The sequence below is a fragment of the Artemia franciscana genome, unplaced genomic scaffold (genome assembly GCF_032884065.1).
Source record: "Artemia franciscana unplaced genomic scaffold, ASM3288406v1 Scaffold_692, whole genome shotgun sequence".
Lineage (NCBI taxonomy): Eukaryota > Metazoa > Arthropoda > Branchiopoda > Anostraca > Artemiidae > Artemia > Artemia franciscana.
The window spans coordinates 291,457-309,646 of record NW_027067087.1 but is presented as its reverse complement, the minus strand read 5'-3'; the positions used below and the strand labels follow the sequence as shown (position 1 = coordinate 309,646).

At 35.3% G+C, this 18,190-nt stretch overlaps 1 protein-coding gene across 1 annotated transcript in view; it reads right to left on the bottom strand.

Annotated features, from left to right (window-relative positions):
• LOC136043511 (ADP-ribosylhydrolase ARH3-like) overlaps positions 1 to 18,190 on the bottom strand; it is a 42,191-nt gene that overhangs the window by 4,367 nt on the left and 19,634 nt on the right. The window contains 4 exon segments of the mRNA XM_065728430.1: positions 2,922 to 3,069; positions 3,072 to 3,107; positions 9,601 to 9,722; positions 12,597 to 12,873. Of these exon segments, the coding sequence (XP_065584502.1) occupies positions 2,922 to 3,069; positions 3,072 to 3,107; positions 9,601 to 9,722; positions 12,597 to 12,873 (583 nt within the window).

Below are 18,190 nucleotides of genomic sequence, written 5' to 3'. Positions count from 1 at the left end.
AATTAGATTTTTTTGCGCCCAATATTTGGAATCTACTAACCTACCATTAGATGTCCGGAATTCGAATAATCTTACTTCGTTCAAGCGAGCAGCGAAAGGTCATTACAAGCACATCGTTTAGTGTTGTCTTCATTTAAATCCCCCTCCCCCCGTTTTTTTGTTTTTTTTTTGTTCAGTTGGTTTATTCCGTTTGTTTTTTGCTGTTTAATTTATATCAGTTATTTCCTTGCCCCAGCCAAGCACTCTTTCGTGCTTTCTTGGCAGGAATGTCATATTTTGTAGTTTTTTGCCTTTAAATAAATAAACATGAAGTGTCAAAAGTATCAATAAAATTATGTGCAAACAATCACATCTTTACTTGGATGGGAGATTTCTCAGTAGGAATATCATAGCTTTTTTTTTTTGAGGGCTCTCTATGGACGAAACCATATTGATATCGATCGGCAGAGCCGCTTAGTATCAGGAAGTCCAAAATTGAGTCCCGTGGTTAACCACCATTACCATCTTACAATCTTACTAATCAGAGGTATCAAACAGTTCGTGGTAACGAACTGTAGTAGGGAGCGACCCGGCTCAATAGTAAACAAAACTCTAAAAATTGGAATTTTGATACCAATTGGTACATCAAAAGAATCACATTTTAATGCTGATTTTAAATATACAAGTTTCATCAAGTTTAGTCTTACCCATCAAAAATTACGAGCCTGAGAGAATTTGCGTTATTTTAGAAAATAGGGGGAAACACCCCCTAAAATTCATAGAATCTTAACGAAAATCACACCATCAGATGCAGCGTATCAGAGAGCCCTACTGTAGAAGTTTCAAGTTTTGTATTTTTTGCCAGAAGGCAGATCACGGATGCGTGTTTATTTGTTTGTTTGTTTTTTTTCCAAGGGCGATCGTATCGACCCAGTTGTCCTAGAATGTTGCGAGAGGGCTCATTCTAACGGAAATGAAAAGTTCTAGTGCCCTTTTTAAGTGACCAAAAAAAATGGAGGGCACCTAGGCCCCATCCCATGCTAATTATTTTCCCAAAGTCAACGGATCAAAATTTTGAGATAGTCATTTTATTCAACGTAGTCGAAAAACCTTATAACTATGTCTTTGGGGACAACTTACTCCCCCACAGTCCCAGTGGGAGGGACTACAAGTTACAAACTTTGACCAGTGCTTACATATAGTAATGGTTATTGGGAAGTGTACAGGCGTTTTCAGGATGATTTTTTGGTTGGGGGAGGGGTTGAGAAGAGGGGGATAGGCTAGGGGAACTTTCCATCGAGGATTTTGTCATGGTGGAAGAAAATTTCCATGAAGGGAGCGCAGGATTTACTAGCATTATTTAAAAAAAATGAAAAAATAAATATAAAAAAGTTTTTTTTCAGCTGGAAGTAAGGAGCAGCATTAAAACTTATAAAGAACAGAAATTATTACCCATATGAAGGGCTTACCTCCTCCTAATACCCCGCTCTTTACGCTAAAGTATTTTTAGTAATTTCAACTATTTATTCTACGGCTTTTGTGATTCAAGGGTCATTCTTAATGAATGGGGACAAAATTTAAGCTTCAGTGTAAAGAGCGAGGTACTGACGAGGGGGCGAACCCCCTCATATATGTAATAAAAACATGAGAATACAAAACTTCTTTACGTAAGCTAATTCATAAGTTACGTATATCTTTTACTAATAAAAAGATTCGTAAAAAATAAAAAGTTCTAGTTGCCTTTTTAATTAACCAAAAAATCGGAGGGTAACTAGGCTTCCTCCTCGCTCTTTTTTCTCAAAATCATTCGATCAAAATTATGAGAAAGCCATTTAGCCAAAAAAAAAAATAAATATGCAAGTTTCGTTTTAATTATTCCTCTGCGGAGAGTCAAAATCAAAACATGCATTGATTAAAAAACGTTCAGAAATTAAATAAAAAAACAAGTTTTTTTTAACTGAAATTAAGGAGCGACATTAAAACTTAAAACGAACAGAAATTACTTTGTATATGAAAGGGGCTGCTTCCTCACCAACACCCCGCTCTTTACGCTAAATTTTTTTACTGTTTTAAAAAGAAGAGTTGAGAGAAAGTCAAACTTTAGCGTAAAGAGCGGGGCGTTGATGAGGAAGCAGCCCCTTTCATATACGAAGTAATTTCTGTTCGTTTTAAGTTTTAAATGTCGCTCCTTACTTTCAGTTAAAAACTTGTTTTTTTTTTTATTTAATTCAGAACAGAGGCTAGTTTGGACCTATATAATTTTATAAGAGGCTAGTTTGGCGATGCTTTTTACATCGATTTCAGTTATTGAATATACTAAATCAAATATAGGAAACAGAAATAAGGCTTATGATTTGGCAAAGGGGGGATATTTCAACAAAAAGCCGATACTGTGTGACTGAGAATCTATAAGTTGAGGTTTAACTATACGGATTTGTTGTGATTGATTTGAAGGGTACGGGGGCCTAACAGGAGGGAGGGAGATCACCCCAAACCCCTGGATCCACCGGAAAACTGATAAGGTGCAAGGGTACGATTAAATGCTTGTGATGAAAAACAAATGCACAACTTATGCAAAATTAATCTGTAAACATTTAAAGATGTTGCTTTACAAATTCAAAATATTTGGTTTTGTTCATACTACTGTGCCATATTAGTATTATTATACCTTTATCACACCCTACCATTAGTAATTTCCAACAGGTAACAGTCTATTGTCTAATATATTTATACATTGCCTTTTTAGCTCACTGAAATAAGCACTAACTAAATCGAATTTTGAAACGACAAAAAAAAGGTGACTTTTTCAAGAAAGCGACAAAAAACGACAGGCTAAAACAAAAGTGATAAAAAGTAATTTAAGTGACTGCGATCGCCCCCGTATAAATAAAAATAAACAATTAAAAAGGCCTTTTTAATTTTAACGAAGTAAAAAGTCTTACTTTTGCATCTCCTGTTTCTTTGACTGCTTTCAAAAAAGAGTAAATGGCCGTATGGACAGATTCTAAGGCTGACAAACCATTGCCAAGTTCATCAGCAACATGTTCAGGGCGTCGGATCAGACTTCTTAAGAAAAACAAGAACTTTGTTCAGTTTATCTTGGTAGCTTTTCCGTGGTCTTGATCAGGCTAAAAAAAGAAGAAATTATGGATAAAATCGTTGGGGTTATAGATACCCCAACATCTGCAATATAAAAATGTAAAATAAGAATAGAAAATAATTCAATTTTAAACTTTATTTTCATAAGTCAGAAAAATGGCTGTTATTTAGCTTATTATTCATTTTGCCTTGTCAGCATCCACTTGTCTATAAACCTTAAATCAAACTAATTTAAACACTAAGTACAAAAAATTAATATTTTTAAATATATTAACATACTAAATATATTAACAATAAAAAAAACAGTGCAACGGTGAGAAACCAAATGAAAACGGAGGAATACTCCGGGATTTGGCAGGTGAAAATCACATAGGAGCAATTTATTTTAACTCGATCTGCAATGCTTTTATTAATTCACATTTTCCCTATTTATCACATTATCATAACAGAGTTTCTAGCCGCCGTGCAATGGGGTAGAAAAGTAGCAATGCTACTTGATAGTTCTCAAATTTATTGGCAGATTTTGTCTGAAAAATACCATTTTTACAAATAAAAATAATTTTTGCTTGAAGACAACCTGTCAAAACACAGGTTGTGCTGCTAAAGAAGTGTCGGCAGCTTTTGGAATTCAGTCAGATTCTGCTACTGGTAGCTTCGGAACTTTTTCATGCCTGCCTAGGGTTATCAAACAGTTCGTGGTAACGAACTGTAGTAAGGAGCGACCCGGCTCAATAGTAACCAAAACTCTAAAAAATGGAATTTTGATACCAATAGCTATATCAAAAGAATCGCATTTTAATGCTGGTTTTAAATATATAAGTTTCATCAAGTTTAGTCTTACCCATCAAAAGTTACGAGCCTGAGAAAATTTGCGTTATTTTAGAAAATAGGGGGAAACACCCCCTAAAAGTCATAGAATCTTAACGAAAATCACACCATCAGATTCAGCGTATCAGAGAACCCTAATGTAGAAGTTTCGAGCTCCTATCTACAAAAATGTGGAATTTTGCATTTTTTGCCAGAAGGCAGATCACGGATGCGTGTTTATTTGTTTTTTTTGTTGTTTTTTTTCCCAGGGGTGATCGTATCGACCCAGTTGTCCTAGAATGTTGCAAGAGAGCTCATTCTAACGGAAATGAAAAGTTCTAGTGCCCTTTTTAAGTGACCAAAAAAATTGGAGGGCACCTAGGCCCCCTCCCACGCTAATTATTTTCCCAGAGTCAACAGATCAAAATTCTGAGATAGCCATTTTATTCAGCGTAGTCGAAAAACCTTATAACTATGTCTTTGGGGACGACTTACTCCCCCACGGTCCCCGTGGGAGGGGCAACAAGTTACAAAATTTGACCTGTGCTTACATATAGTAATGGTTATTGGGAAGTATACAGGCGTTTTCAGGAGGATTTTTTTTGGTTGGGGGGGAGGGGTTGAGAAGAGGGGGATATGCTGGGGGAACTTTCCATCGAGAATTCGTCATGGGAAAAGAAAACTTCCATGAAGGGAGAGCAGGATTTACTAGCATTATTTAAAAAAAAAAAATTAAAAAATAAATGTGAAAAAGCTTTTTCACCTGGAAGTAAGGAACAGCAATAAAACTTAAAACAAACAGAAATTATTACCCATATAAGGGGGTCACCTCCTTATGAAACCTAGCTCTTTACGCTAAAGTATTTTTAGTAATTTCAACTATTTATTCTACGGCTTTTGTGATTCAGGGGTCATTCTTAATGAATTGGGATAAAATTTAAGCTTTAGTTTAAAGAGCGAGGTACTGACGATGGGGCGAATCCCCTCATATATGTAATAAAAACATGAGAATACAAAAGTTCTTGACGTAAGCTAATTTATAAGTTATGTAAATCTTTTACCAATAAAAAGATTCGTAAAAAATTAAAAGTTCTAGTTGTCTTTTTAATTAACCAAAAAATCGGAGGGCAACTAGGCTTCGCCCCCGCTCTTTTTTTCTCAAAATCATTCGATCAAAATTATGAGAAAGCCATTTAGCCCCCCCCCCCCAAAAAAAAAAAAAATATGCAAAATTTCGTTTTGATTATTCCTCTGCGGAGAGCCAAAATCAAAACATGCATTGATTCAAAAACGTTCAGAAATTAAATAAAAAAAACGAGTTTTTTTTTACTGAAAGTAAGGAGCGACATTAAAACTTAAAACGCACAGAAATTACTTCGTATATGAAAGAGGCTGCTTCCTCATTAACGCCCCGCTCTTTACGCTAAAGTTTGACTCTTTCTCTCAATTCTTCTTTTTAAAACAGTAAAAAACTTTAGCGTAAAGAGCGGGGCGTTGATGAGGAAGCAAAGATTTTAAATATACAAGTTTCATCAAATTTAGTCTTTGTCATCAAAAGTTACGAGCCTGAGAACATTTGCCTTATTTTGGAAAATAGGGAGAAACTCCCCCTAAAAGTCATAGAATCTTAACGAAATCTCACCACCAGATTCAGCGTATCAGAGAACCCAATTGTAGAAGTTTCAAGCTCCTATCTACAAAAATGTGGAATTTTGTATTTTTTGGCAGAAGGCAGATCATGGATGCGTGTTTATTTGTTTTTTTTTTGTTTTTTTTCCCAGGGGTGATCGTATCGACCCAGTGGTCCTAGAATCTTGCGAGAGGGCTCATTCTAACGGAAATGAAAAGTTCTAGTGCCCTTTTTCAGTGACCAAAAAAATTGGAGGGCACCTAGGCCCCCTCCCACGCTAATTATTTTCCCAAAGTCACCGGATCAAAATTCTGAGATAGCCATTCTATTCAGCGTAGTCGAAAAACCTTATAACTATGTCTTTGGGGACGACTTACTCCCCCACAGTCCCCGTGGGAGGGGCTACAAGTTACAAACTTTGACCAGTGCTTACATATAGTAATGGTTATTTGTAAGTGTACAGACGTTTTCAGGGGGATTTTTGGTTTGGGGGGGGGGGGGGTTGAAAAGAGGGGGATATGTTAGGGGAACTTTCCTTGGAGGAATTTATCATGGGGGAAGAAAATTTCCATTTCGCAGGATTTTCTAGCATTATTTAAAGAAAAAACAATGAAAAAATAACTATAAAAAGTTTTTTTCTACTGAAAGTGAGGAGCAGCATTAAAATTTAAAACGAGCAGAAAATATTGCGCATATGAGGGGTTTACCTCCTCGTAATACCTCGCTCTTCACGCTAAAGTATTTTTAGTAATTTCAACTATTTATTCTACGGCCTTTGTTATTCAAGGGTCATTCTTAAGGAATTGGGACAGAATTTAAGCTTTAGTGTAAAGAGCGAGGTATCGACGAGGGGTGAACTCCCTCATATACACAATAAAACATACGAATATAGAAGTTTGTTACGTAAGTTAATTCGTAAATTACGTATATTTTTTTACTAATGAAAATGTTCGTAAAAAAATAAAAGTTCTAGTTGCCTTTTTGAGTAATCAAAAAATTGGAGGGCAACTAGGCTTCCTCCCTCTCTCTTTTTTCTTAAAATCTTCCGATTAAAACTAGGAGAAAGCCATTTAGCCAAAAAAAAATTAATATGCAAATTTCGTTTTAATTATTTATGTGTGAAGAGCCAAGATCAAAACATGCATTAATTAAAAAACGTCCAGAAATGACCGCTCTTTACGCTAAAGTTTTTTACCGTTTTAAGAAGTAGAGTTAAGAGAAAGAGTCAAACTTTAGCGTAACGAGCGGGCCGTTGAGGAGGAAAAGCTCCTTTCTTATACGGATTAATTTCTGTTCGTTTTAAGTTTTGATGTCGCTTCTTACTTTCATTTAAAAAAACTTGTTTTTTTTATTTAATCCAGTCAAAGACAGATACGGGACAACAATTAGTGAGAAGGAAAGAGTTAGAGAGCTGGGTAGAATATTTTGAGAATATGCTCCCCAGAATGAGTTCCCCAGGTGCTGATAGTGTGGTAAATGAGTTTTTCAAAGATGGCGGTTGTGAGGTTAGAGATATGCTACTGAAGATAGAGAATATGATTTTTGAAATATTACCTTGCGTTTTTAAGAAAACTCTTATTAAACCCTTCCATAAGAAAGGTGATAACAGTGAGCGTTGTGATTATAGAGGCATTAGCCTGGCTTTTGTAGGAAGTAACTTACTTAACATGATTAATATGATGATACTTTTTAGATTTAGAGGCGACGTAACAAAATTTTAAGAGAAGAACAGTGTGGTTTTAGAAAGGCTAGAGGATGCGTCGACTGAATTTTATTTTTTTATTCATAATTGAGTAGCTCCTGAGTCATGAAGAATCTTTAGTCCGGCGTTTTAAGGATTATGAGTAATCGTTTGATTTAGCTAACGGAAGAGCTTTAGCAAATGTCTATTCTTGTATGGTATTAATTGCAAATTTTTTTTCACACAAAATAAGTTTTTCAAAGGAAAGTAAAGAGCTTCATCAAAACAAAAACGAGCAGAAATAAATTCAAATAATCTTCAAAGCGTAAAACAACCTCAAATCGAGTCAAACTAAAAACGAGCAGGAATTAACATGAAAAAGGCTGACAAACCCCATGCCTTATAAAAGACCAGAAGATAATTCCAATTTACTGAAAAAAAAAACATTTTAATTGTTTTCACTTTTTAACTTCAATAAATCAAAAATTATTAAGACTTTTAAATTGTGTCCTGGTCTTGGGAAGCCTTGAAAAAGGTATTTGGTTAGAAAAAGAAAAATAGAAAAAAAAAAAAAAAAAAAGAAAAAACTGTTTTCCTACTTTGACAATCGGCCTATACAAGCATGTCAATAAGGTCTTGACCCTATTCGCCAATCCAATCACCTACGACAAAGCTATACAAAACTATCATTAATAAATGTTACTTGTCATAAAATAACAAGCAAAAGCACCTAAAAAATAATGAAATATCCCCAAGTGATTACCTCATACCAGGGCTCCTCAGAGGAGTACACACTTGTTTATATGGATTTAGGCACATTAAGTTCCTTACCCAGGTAAAGTAGCAATAAAATAAGTTCTCATATGGTATCCCTGTGATAGGTACGGTTTGTGACATACATGTCTATTAGTAAGAACATCAAAAAATACATATAAAAAGATATTAGACCTAGTCGTGTTAGAATCCAGCAAGTAAATGAAGCCAAAAAAAACAAATCTAGAACGATCCAAATTTCAAGAGCCTGAGATAGGTTGTAAAATAACCTGCTTTATTGGTTTCTGAAACCAACTATAAATTAAAAGCCTATCAAGTGGGCCCGCGAACCCTGTATATAAAACAACTCCCAAAATAAAAGACCAAGGAGTGGAATTACACTAAAATATCCTTCAATGTTTCTTGAATACTTTTCGTATATGTAGGCCTACTTAAAAATTAATTTTATAGAGAACTAAATTTTTAAACTACAAAATGATTTTATTAGCAGTAATCAAAAAAAGGGATACGGCATTAGACTTTACAGTCCGTACCGGCGGTGCTGATCTCCATTTCATGGCCCTTCAGCCAGGAAGTGCAATGGCCAGCCATCCTGTGCTTTCGCACACCCTTCCTGTTTACCTTCCCCAGATCTCTCCAAGTACCCATTTAGAGCTGGGTCGACTCTGGCTAAGCTTACAGAGTCACGCCACTGACCCCCGTCCCAAACTGAAGAATTGGGTACACTGGGATTCGAACCCGCGTCCTCTCAGACAAGGGATCCCGAATCCAGCGCACCAACCCACTCGGCCAGGACGGCTCAAGCAGTAATCATCGTAACACCAATTTATGGTTAAGCATTACTCAAACTTTTTTTGCCTAGTCATCAAAAATATTGGGAGCAAGTGTTCTCCCCCAGACTTGACGCTACTGGCTCTATGATCCAGATATGATCCAACGGTTCAAGTGACGGTATTTGCATTATTATTAGGGTGTGTCCTCTTTTGAACTGGCCGATAATTTAGTCGATGGAATCAAATAAAAGAGCTAGGGTATACAATGGATAAAAAAGGAGACATATGAGGGATTGGAGGAAAAAGGCGTAGAAATGGATCAAACCTATATAGGACCTTTTCTTGCAATACATACTTTTTTACGTACAGATTGTTTTCTCAGGGGTAGAATACCAACACCCATTTTATTCTGAATCAAGTGTTTGTATGTGATTCCGTGTTTGAATTTTTGTGCTAATTCAGCTTCTGTAAAACAATCGCTAATAAAATAAAAAATCACTATTTATTAGGTAACACAAAATAACTTTAAAAAGTGACAAATTTCTAGGGATAGCAACCCTGGTGTCTATGGGATGACTTCTTAAACGAAATTAAACTAATTGTAATGGTAATAAAAACACTAAATAAACGGCAAATCCCCCTCATGAATGAAAACAGAACACAAAATTTGTTCCTAGATGAGTTGTGTGTATTATGCGCAATTTTGTCTTACAATTATCTTATAACATAGCCTCCGTATTTTTGAAGGGGACAAACCGAAAGTGAGATTTCTAAAAACGCCCCTGTAATAATGCAAGATTATACAGCTTACAATTCTAACGTTTACAGCAAAGAAACGAGGAGAAAAATATACTTACCATTCAGTTTTTTCTTCTCTATCTACAATCCTTTCAATTGATTCTCTCAATTTATTGACAAATTCCACCGCTTCTAATTTTGCATCTTCCTTGCAGTTCAAAGCGTGAAATACAGCCGAGGACTAAAAATACGAGGTTCAATTTACTAAGCACTAAACCACTGTTCGAGCAATTTCCATGATAATCAGGGTTGCTGCAACAGCGGCAACCTAGTAAGAGACGATCACGTCCCATACTAAGAAACATAAGAATCTAAAACTCCTAAAAATAGTGTCAGATTGAACTACACAGAACCACCTTGTCCAGAACCCCTACAACTAAAACTTCGTCCCTTGGCTTGTTTTGTTCAGGGACCGTAAGTAGATCAACATTTGTTACTAACTAGTCTAAGCCTGTTGGACGACTGGCTGTAACGTATATATCCTAAATAAACGTTTGTTCAAACAAACAACAATAAAATCATCCCCTCTAAGTCTTTATTAGCATTAATGCAAGGTACTCTTAGAACCAAAAAAAAACCGGTTTGCATCCTTTCCCCTATAGACAAAATTTCCTGAAACTTCTAAGTCAATCACCCAGCTATGACTAAATCCAACCCCCTACAATGAAATGATTGCTTGCCTTAAGACAAATAAAAAGGAATAAAATGCATGGTCTTATGTTCACATCCAGAAACCAAATGACTGACCTGATCTCCAGTAACCAAGAAAACCGTTCTAATGTCCGCTTTAACCTACTTTATAGTTTTGAGATTAGCTATTGATTCCATTGGTTCATTAAGAGTTTTAACAAAAAAAAAAAAATTAAGAAAAATTTAACTCTCCTTTCCTGACCTACTCAAGTATATTTATATAGATCGAAAGTACAGCAGGGCGACTGCTGTCCCCCCCCCCACATCAGACCCCACTCTTTATACTAAATTTTAGCCTATCCTTTACAAAGAGTATATTTGGTGTCTATTATTAGGTTAAGACCTTAGCATAAAAAGTACCCCATAAGAGTTGTTAGTCAGTGATCTTGAAGCAATAAAAATGCTTCAAAAATAATAGCTAGCCTGAAAAGAAATACAGGATTTGGAGGTTGGTTCAAAATGCCAAAAGTGGTTTATCGGTTAAACCGAAGTATGGTTTAATAAAAGGTTTATTGGTATAATCGGCTGTAACTCCCTAAGTATGAAACATATTCATTCAAACGTAGTTAAGCTAAGGTTGCAGCCCCCAGAGGGGATGAGGCAATATTGGAGGTTAAATTTCCTCTCAATATTGATAAGACGGACATCTCAAGAAAAATCAGAACATTGGGCCTAAGAATACATTTTCTTTATTTTGGCTTCATGGGTGCCCTCTCTCACAGAAGGTACACTAATATCACCACTAAAGATCGATGTGCGTCTATGCTGTGTGCAACCGTTAGTGTTGCAACCATGTAAAGATAAAATCACTGTTCACATCTTTCATTTTGGATTGGCTTTATATGCCTTTAGGGACAAATAAGCCACACTGAGTAGTAAGTAGGTCTCGAAAGTAGGGAGATGACGTAAAGGAAATATGATAACAATAGTTTTAAACCGATCATACACCCATAATATTTTACAACAGAGCCTTTTGGACAAAGTGGGGACAAATTAGTGGTATAAATTATAGGAATCTGCACTTTACTGGGACTGAATTCCTTTATTGCAAAATAAGGTAAATTACAGTTAGAACCCTTTTCCAATATTCTAGGCCCACTGGCTCTAATAATCATCATGGGGGGAGAAACAAGAGAAAACTTATCAGTAACCTCCCTTATTAGCAAATTTTATCCTTTAGGAACGAATAAGCCACACTGAGCAGTAGCTAACCCTCGGAAGTAGGGAAATGACGTAAAGGAAATATGATAACAATAGTTTTAAACCGATCGTACACCCAAAATATCTTACAACGGGGCCTTTTGGACAAAGCGGGGACAAACTAGTGGCATAAATTATAGGAAACTGCATTTTACTGGGACTGAATTCCTTTATTATAAAATAAGATAAATTACAGTTAGATCCAGATAACTTCGAAGACCACACTGCCTTTCCATGACGAAAGTAAAACAGTTCAAAATAGGGATGAAACCTTTTTATTGACAGTGAATAGATATAAAGTTATTTAGCTGGATATTTCGAACACATATACAGTGTTCATCATCAGCAGTAAAACTCTTTAATACTGATGATGAACACTGTATATGTGTTCGAAATATCCAGTTAAATAATTTATATCTATTCACTGTCAATAAAAAAGTTTCATCCCTATTTTGAACTGTTTTATTTTCGACAGTTAGATCCCCCTTCCAATATTCTACGCCAGCTGGCTCTAATGATCACCCATGGGGGAATAAAGCAAGAGAAAACTAATCCGTAACGACCCTTATAAGCAAATGTTTATCTATTAATAATTTTTATATTCTACAATATAATGTACAATTTCGTATATTTGACTACAGAGACTTTTCCAGAGTAAGGGTCCTTAGACAAGTTGATACTCATCAAGATCTCATCAAGATACTAACTCTCATCAAGATCATTCCCATTTTGGGGGTGTTTTAAACCTTTTTCTAAAATTATGCAAATATTCTTATGCTAATGATTTATTTATATGCAATTTTAAACTTAACGAATTTAAAGTATTCGGAATAATCATTAAAGGCAGAATTTCTGCCGTGAATAGCTAACTTCTGTTCTTTGAGTTGCAGCATCTATTGACAAAGGTCAGCTGTGACTTCTGTTTAGCACGCTTTAAGAAAGGGATCTATTACAGAAATTTATTATGCAATTCCGAGTTGGATAGCTCCGAGACTATGGATAAATAAAAATGGAACAGAATAAGTCAACTTGGAAGGTTGACCCTCCTCAGAATTCTGAATATCTATGATATCTTCAATTTTCGTCTTTCGTTAAACACTATGCACGGCCTTTACACATAAAGGGACGAAAGGAGGAAAAAAAAAAGAAAAACCAAAAAAGTAACCTGTAAAACAGCTCCCAAGATCGCGATCCAATTGAAGTGTGTCAACCTTGCCTGCTCTTTGGCTACTTCTAGGCAATTTTCCAAGTTGTGACAAAAGTACAGTGCAACCGGAGCCACGCGCATAGCAGCTCCATTTCCAAAGGATCCCTGCTTGTCAAATTGCTCTCTCGCAGGTCTATATGGATCCTCATATCCTTCCATGTTCAATCGAGCAAAAACATTTACAACCCTTTCACCGTAATCTCGTTTTGGATCTTTTTTATACTCTTCAACAAACCTAAAACAGACAAGCAAAATTACTGATCAAAAGAGCTTATAGGTAGATTTACACCTATATCATAGAAAGTTTGCTGTTGGAACTAAGGATAGCTGTAAGACAACCCCCCCCCCCCCCAAAAAAAAAAAACACACGCAACGTTAGAAGAAAGTTACATATGAGAAGTCTAATCACGCACTTTTTCCAGTATCAACAATCACCTACGGTTATAATCGTTACAGCAGCAGTGCAGTAAACAGATGCAATATTTTCAATATAGACAATCAATATTGAAGAGTCAAAACAGGAACTTTTTTTTAGATTCTAAGATCGATCATAGGGGGAGGGGCTGTGGAAACTCCTAGGGGTGGTCTGAAGGGATTCCAAAACAATACAAGTTGAAAAAAATTCACATTTGGATAGTTGGGCATGGGCTATCCTTCGGAGGAAAACAGTGTTGGTTCTGGTCTCTTCAATTTGGTCTTACTTACAATAAGAATTAAATATTATTATATTAATATTACGATGAGTAATTAACTTACTGCCAACCCGTCCTGTAAAAAGTGGGGTAGCAAAGTAGCAATGCTCCTTGGCAATTTTCAAATCTGTTGGCATATTTTATCTGACAATACCATTTTTACATATAAAATACTTTTGCTCAAAGAACATCTGTCAAAACACAAGTTGTGCTGCTAAAGTGTCGGCAGCCTTTGGGATTCTGTCGAATTCTGCTATTGGCAGCTTTGGAACTTTTTTCATACCTGCTGCCAACTATGACCTCTGCTTTATCTTAAAAAATAAAATAAAAAAAACACTACAAAATGATTATAAATCTTAGATTATTAATTTCAATTTTACACCACATAAAATGTCTGCGGCTGGGGCGAGTTCCCTTAACCCTTCTCCTCTAAAACCACCTATGGTTTATATTTCAATATAGACAATCAAATGTAAGTAGGCAGCAAAGTTAACCTCTTAAGGATAGCCTAACACTTCCTTCACCTGACATAACAATATGTACAAAAATATATATCTAACAGCATGCGAGCATCAGAGTCAAAATAGGAACTTTTTTTAGTTTCAAATTTCTATCACACCTGTACATAGGGGCGGGGAGATGGAAACTCCCAGGAGTGATCTGAACGGATACCAAAACAATACAAGCAAAAAAAATTATAGGAGCTATATTTCAAACTCTTCCACATACATTTACTCAAAATGTTTCCACATTGAAAGAAGAGCTGTCATCTCAGCCAGTACCAATATGACATGCTTAGTCCAGAACAACAGAGAACGTGAACTTCAAACATACTAATTACAACCGCTGTTTTCAAAAAAAGAAAAAAAAAGAAAGGAGATTATATCTATTTCGTTAAATTAGTCTCTTTTATTTCATATAATATGAACATTCCTTTTACCATATTTTAAATTTTATTTATAAAGAGTATATACCAGCAGTACACAAAGTGGTTTAGCTGGGGTAATTTGTTCATAAGCAACTACTCTGTTTGTAAAAATAAAAAAAAAATCATCGAAATAAGTCAAACATAAACATTTATTTTGTAATTGGCTAACATAGTCAAAAGACAGAAATTGTAGGAAAAAATGTGATCCATACATGAAGCTAACACATTTATTCTCTAGAAAAGGAAGAGGAAACGAAAGAAAGAAGGAAAAGAGTTACGTCCATGTTATTTCAATATGGACTAAATACCATATGATACAAAAAAGAAAAGAAGAAGAATTTAAAATACATATTAGAAAAGGATTTTGTATTTTTTTTAGTCTATTAGGATTTTGAGGTAAAAAAAACAAACAAAAAAAAAACACATAGTCATAGAGAAGAAACAAATAACCGAATCACGTATAGTTGCCACACTTGTCAGTCAAATTGAAATTATGCACGACTACAGCACCAATTATGTACATCGTTTGTAGTTTTTTAAGTTGAGCATTGTTTAGCTTCCAAGCATAAAAACCTGTGAAAGACCAATCAGAGCCAAGATGTACACCATCATTTTTTGAAACTAGAAAGAATGGAAGTTTTCGACCAGCAGTTTTTCTATTTGTAACAGAAAACTGGTAATATATAAAAGGTCATAATGCTAGTAGAAAATAATTGTGAACAAATGAGCAAGTTCTGATTTAAAGCTTTGACGCTTCTAAGCCCAAGCGTTTTTGCAAGATTTTTTTGGGAAATCCTAAAGAATTCGGTAATAGTGGAAACACTGACCAGAACAAAACTGATGAACCAAAAGTAATGAAAGAGAGAGATAATACCGAACTCTCAGCTGCCATTCTTGGGAGACGTCTGACAGTTTACTAGTGGCCACGAATATACTGTGGTGTCTCAAAATTATTTTTTCGTGAATCAGGAGCGCGGCAGTGGAGTGCACTTGTCACTTTGACGATAACTCACATCAGTCCAGTTTTGTTAAGAAAAAAACAGGGATAATTTATTGCACCCCTTGCCATTGTACACCTCTAGGGCCTATTGGTAAATCCAGGCCTGCAAATGAGTGTATATCCAGAAAACTTACTATGCCTTTTCACAACACCTTCTACTTCTACTATACTTCTGCTTTCACCTACAAACTGACTGCTTTTCAAACTGCTTTCTTACTATTCTTGTTCTTCTACGAAAAAATAATTGAAGAAAAAACGGGTTTAATTTTTATAAAGCAGTGAACAAAATAAAATAAAAACTAAACTTTAGCTAACAAAAAATAAAAATACTAGGAACATTTTGGCCCCACGTCCGGGAGCCTTTCTCAGCGTAAAAAAAAAACAAAAAAGGAGAAAATTACAACAATTTAAGACTTTTTTTAAGACATTATAAAAATGCCACGACAACTAAACCAACATAAAAAATATCAACAATAAAATATATAAGAAACAAAACTCACATTATAAAACAAACACTCCCGCACTGACTGTAACTTTAGAAAAACTGAAGTAATTGTTTATATTGACAATTTCCTCTGCCACTATCGATGTATAAATGGGAATCTATTAAAAATGAAAATTATAAATACTTGCAACAATACGAAAAGAGGTCACCCAACCCCAAATCCAATCAAAATCTTACAGGTTAATGAAAAACAATTATGAATTATAAATTGAATGGATTTTTTCACCGAAATATTCAGAGTATTTTTAATTTTTGTTAGCTAAAGTGTAGTTTTTATTTTATTTTGTTCACTGCTTTATAAAAATTAAACCCGTTTTTTCTTCAATTATTTTTTCGTAAATGGAAAAGCAGTGTGGTCTAAGAAATTATTCTTGTTCTTCACTTTTGTAGTACAGGTGTGACGCTTAAATCAAGAAAAAATCCACGTCACTTATAAATTATGGCTTATTTTTACTGACATATATGACTATGATTATTTTGGTATAAGCCTACATATATTGTCAGGGATCTTCTTCTGCTCTCATACCTCATTTAAGTTGCTATGTTTGGATTAAAAGAGGCATAACACATCTTTGCTTAGGGTCAAAAGGGGACATACATTGATGCTACACCTAAAACAACATGGTATAAGAGTTTCTCAAAAAATGAAAGAATCTTCAGCAAAGAAAAAACCTAGACTAAACATCAATCCATACAACAACAAATCAAAGTAAAATTTCATTGACATTTCTAGCAAACAAACCCTTAAATTTAATTTAAAAAAAGGCAAGAAAGATCTTTGATAGAATTTAAAAAAAAACACTAGAGGAGCGATTCTGCAGCCTATTTAAAGTGCGTTTTCAACAACTATTAGGCTTAAATCCCATAGAGAACCTGCTTGATCAACAAATACATTCCAGACCATTAAATTATTAAGAGCATCATATGAGGACAGATTTTGCTCCTAGTATCTATCTTAAGTCTATTACTACTACTACTACTACTACTAACAACTCACCACATCACCATTCCAATCTATTCAAGTTCTTCCCTTTTAACATCCTCCTAGGAAGTTCTCATTTCCCTTAAACGTTTCTTTGCCCCAATCCTGGACGACCTGCTATCCGTTTAGCCCTAGACAGTTTTTGCAAAACGTACCATAACCATCTCAAACTTTCTTTCATTATAGGCCTAGGAAGTGGGATTCTTGCAGCTGCTGAACTAATCAAGAGTGATATTAAGAAACTCCACTTGCGAAAAGAGACCTTCATAATCCTTGAACACAGGTCCTCTGAAGAAGAGCTGCACAATTATATGCCAGATCACTTAGAACTGTTCCTTCATACACTTTTTGCAGGAAGAACATTTCAATAAAGGTTTTATCGATCAGACATACTAATGTCCAAGCAACATGTCCCCACACTCTATTCTTGCCTTTGCAATTCGGTCTTGCTGTGCAGCTAGAACACCATCTAAAGTCACGTTTTGTCATTGATAGTCTGGATGAACAAAGGTTCTGTTCCTCATACACAGAAGTGCAAAATTTCAAAAAAGTGCACAACATGCAACCAACAAACAGAAACCCAGTTCAGAACAAACAATTATGTCCAGCATATGGCTGACGATGAGAATCGTACAATAACTGCAGCAATAACTCCAGGCTAGGAAAAAAAGAGCTTTCCTTTATTAGAAACAGCAGCAGATAATACCAACTAAATTTCTGCAATTCCATCAAATTACAAATAACACTTATGGGAAATGACACAATTCTTTCAACGATAAAATGTGAGAATATTCAACCAGTTTCAAATTTCGCTGCTTATCGTGAGCTTGACTTGTTTATGGATCGCTTCTTGGTACCTAAAAGCTCCACAGACTATTTGGAGTGAGTTTATGCATGCAATACTTCGAAGAACATCTACAAAAACAGGAACTTAGTTTCTACCCATAACTTATCTTCCTTCAAGTCTCCTGCCTTTATGCTTGTAGCCGACGAAGAGGAGGAATACGGATTCGTGCCAATCTTTATGTTTGACAAGCCTTATGGTGTAAGACTATCTAGCATTCCACCAGTTAACGCCTTGTGACTAACCAGAATATATTTTATTTTGATAACCTTTTTAATTTACACTATGATAAGATAAAGATTAGACTGTCCTGAATGCAGATTTTAAATGTTTTCTAATTCAGCCAAATGTGGAGGATACAATTCTTCTTTTCATACCGGAACTGAAAAGTGTGCTCGAACTCATTCTGCTATATGGAATGAAAGTTGTTTAGTTCCCGACTGTTCCTGTAAGAATAGCCTCTTCTACCATGCAGGCAAACCTTTCAAAGTTACCTATTTTACTTTTTCCTCTCAACTCCAGCTCTACGGATTCAAGAGTCAGGATATTCACTATCTTTAAGGAGATTAGTACCAAATTTCCTATGACGTTCTTTTCCCAG